This window comes from Salvelinus sp. IW2-2015, unplaced genomic scaffold (assembly GCF_002910315.2).
Source record: "Salvelinus sp. IW2-2015 unplaced genomic scaffold, ASM291031v2 Un_scaffold8777, whole genome shotgun sequence".
NCBI classification, from domain to species: domain Eukaryota; kingdom Metazoa; phylum Chordata; class Actinopteri; order Salmoniformes; family Salmonidae; genus Salvelinus; species Salvelinus sp. IW2-2015.
Genome location: NW_019950036.1, coordinates 7,502 through 9,238, shown reverse-complemented (window position 1 = coordinate 9,238; position 1,737 = coordinate 7,502). Strand labels below are relative to the sequence as shown.

The 1,737-nt window shown below is 52.6% G+C and overlaps 1 protein-coding gene across 1 annotated transcript; it reads left to right on the top strand.

Moving 5' to 3' along the window:
* Positions 1–5: 5 nt before the first annotated feature.
* LOC112079634 (pygopus homolog 2-like) lies at positions 6–1,240 on the top strand (the record flags this gene model as incomplete). The annotated part of the gene is made up of 1 exon (XM_024145526.2): positions 6–1,240. A coding segment is annotated over one exon (603 nt), but the record flags the coding sequence as incomplete, so codon positions are not given.
* Between the last annotated feature and the right edge of the window lie 497 nt (positions 1,241–1,737).

The following is a 1,737-nucleotide window of genomic DNA, read 5'->3' as shown; positions in this document are numbered from 1 at the left end:
GCCCCCTCAACGGCTCCCAGCCCCTGCAGCCGCCACCCAATCAGCTGCAGGGGCCCAACTCTGCCAACGCCCCCTCCTCCAATAACCCGTCCCAACAGCAGTCAACTCCACCAAATTCTTCCCTTGGCTCCACCCTTTACAACCAGCAGAACAACGCTCCTGGTGGAGGCTCCATGCCAAACGCTCCCCCCAACTCTGCCCAGAACAACATGACCAACAACAGCAGTGGGGTTAACACCCCCGGCAGCAACCCCAACCCCCCTTCCAACTCCACCCCCAACACCCAGTCTCCGCTGCCCCCCGGCCCCGCTAACCCCTCCACCGGCCCAGGTTCCGGTCCAGGGAAGCTGGGCGGCCCGGGCATGGTGTTCCCCTGCGGCTTCTGCCTGTCGGAGGTGCACGACGACCAGGATGCGATCTTGTGTGAGGCGTCGTGCCAGCGCTGGTTCCACCGTGACTGCACGGGCCTGACGGAGCCAGCCTACGGTCTGCTGACCCGAGAGAGCTCTGCTGTCTGGGCCTGCGACTTCTGCCTCAAGACCAAGGAGATCCAAGCTGTGTATGTCCGCCAGGGCTTGGGCCAGCTGGTGGCTGCCAACGAGGGCTGAGGAATGGAAGGCGGAGGAGAATAGACTGGGAGGGAGGAAGGGGTGCAGGGGAAGAGGCATTGACTGCTCTGATCTCTCTTGGAATGGCTTTGGGCTGGGTTTCCCAAAAGAATCGTAGCACTAAGATCATCTTAATTCCATTGAAACTCAATGGACGAAAGATGATATAAGTGCTACAATGCTTTTGGGAAACYCAGCCCTTGTCTACCCGCCAGCTACTCACCCAACCTTATCTGACAAGCTTTTTACAATGCCTGATTACATCTCTTTATTACATACATAAACACACACTTACATGAAGCACTTTTAGTGACTCTTTTGGCCTGAACAACTGATTTCCCCCTACATGACAAATGTCCACTCCACATGAACCCCCCCAGACATCCGGCCTGCCGACCAGCAAAGCACTGACACMAACACACTACCTCATACTTTGTGACTGACCGGCAAGGGCCCCTCGCACTGACTGACTGACTGACCCCTGGTGAGAGCGTGGTCACCACACGCACACACACACCCCTGGTTCTGACCCAGAGCAGATGAATCCAAAGGTGATCCAAACTGCCCCTCAATGTACTAGACTGTCCTCCCTCCGACACCTCCAGAGAGTGAATGAATGGCGCCACAGAAAAGTGTAGATATACAGCCTGAACATTTGCCCAAAACACGCCTCTGTCGATCTTGGAATGCAGGAGAATCAACCAATGAACGRAAAAAAATAACTATTATGTCTAGGGTCTGTCAATGGACTTTTTTTTTTTATACATTGAATCAACCATTTTTTATATATTTTTTTCACTGGACACGGAAGTTGTGATATCAGTGCTGTTGGATGGTGTTGGAATAGCTACAAGTAGTGACATCATGGTCATATCCAATGTGTGTACTAGTCTTTTGGGAATGCATGTGAACGTAAAGACGAAATTAGGGCAAGGGTTGCTTCCAGAGACATCAGGGATTGTAACAAACTCTGTTTCACGAAAACATGGCTCTCTCGGGATATGCTGTCAGAGTCGGTACACGCCACCTGGATTCTTTGTGCGTCGCGCCGACAGGTATAAAACATCTCTCCGGGAAGAAGGGCATGGGGTGTGTGTTTCATTAACGACTCACAGTGTAATTGTAAGCA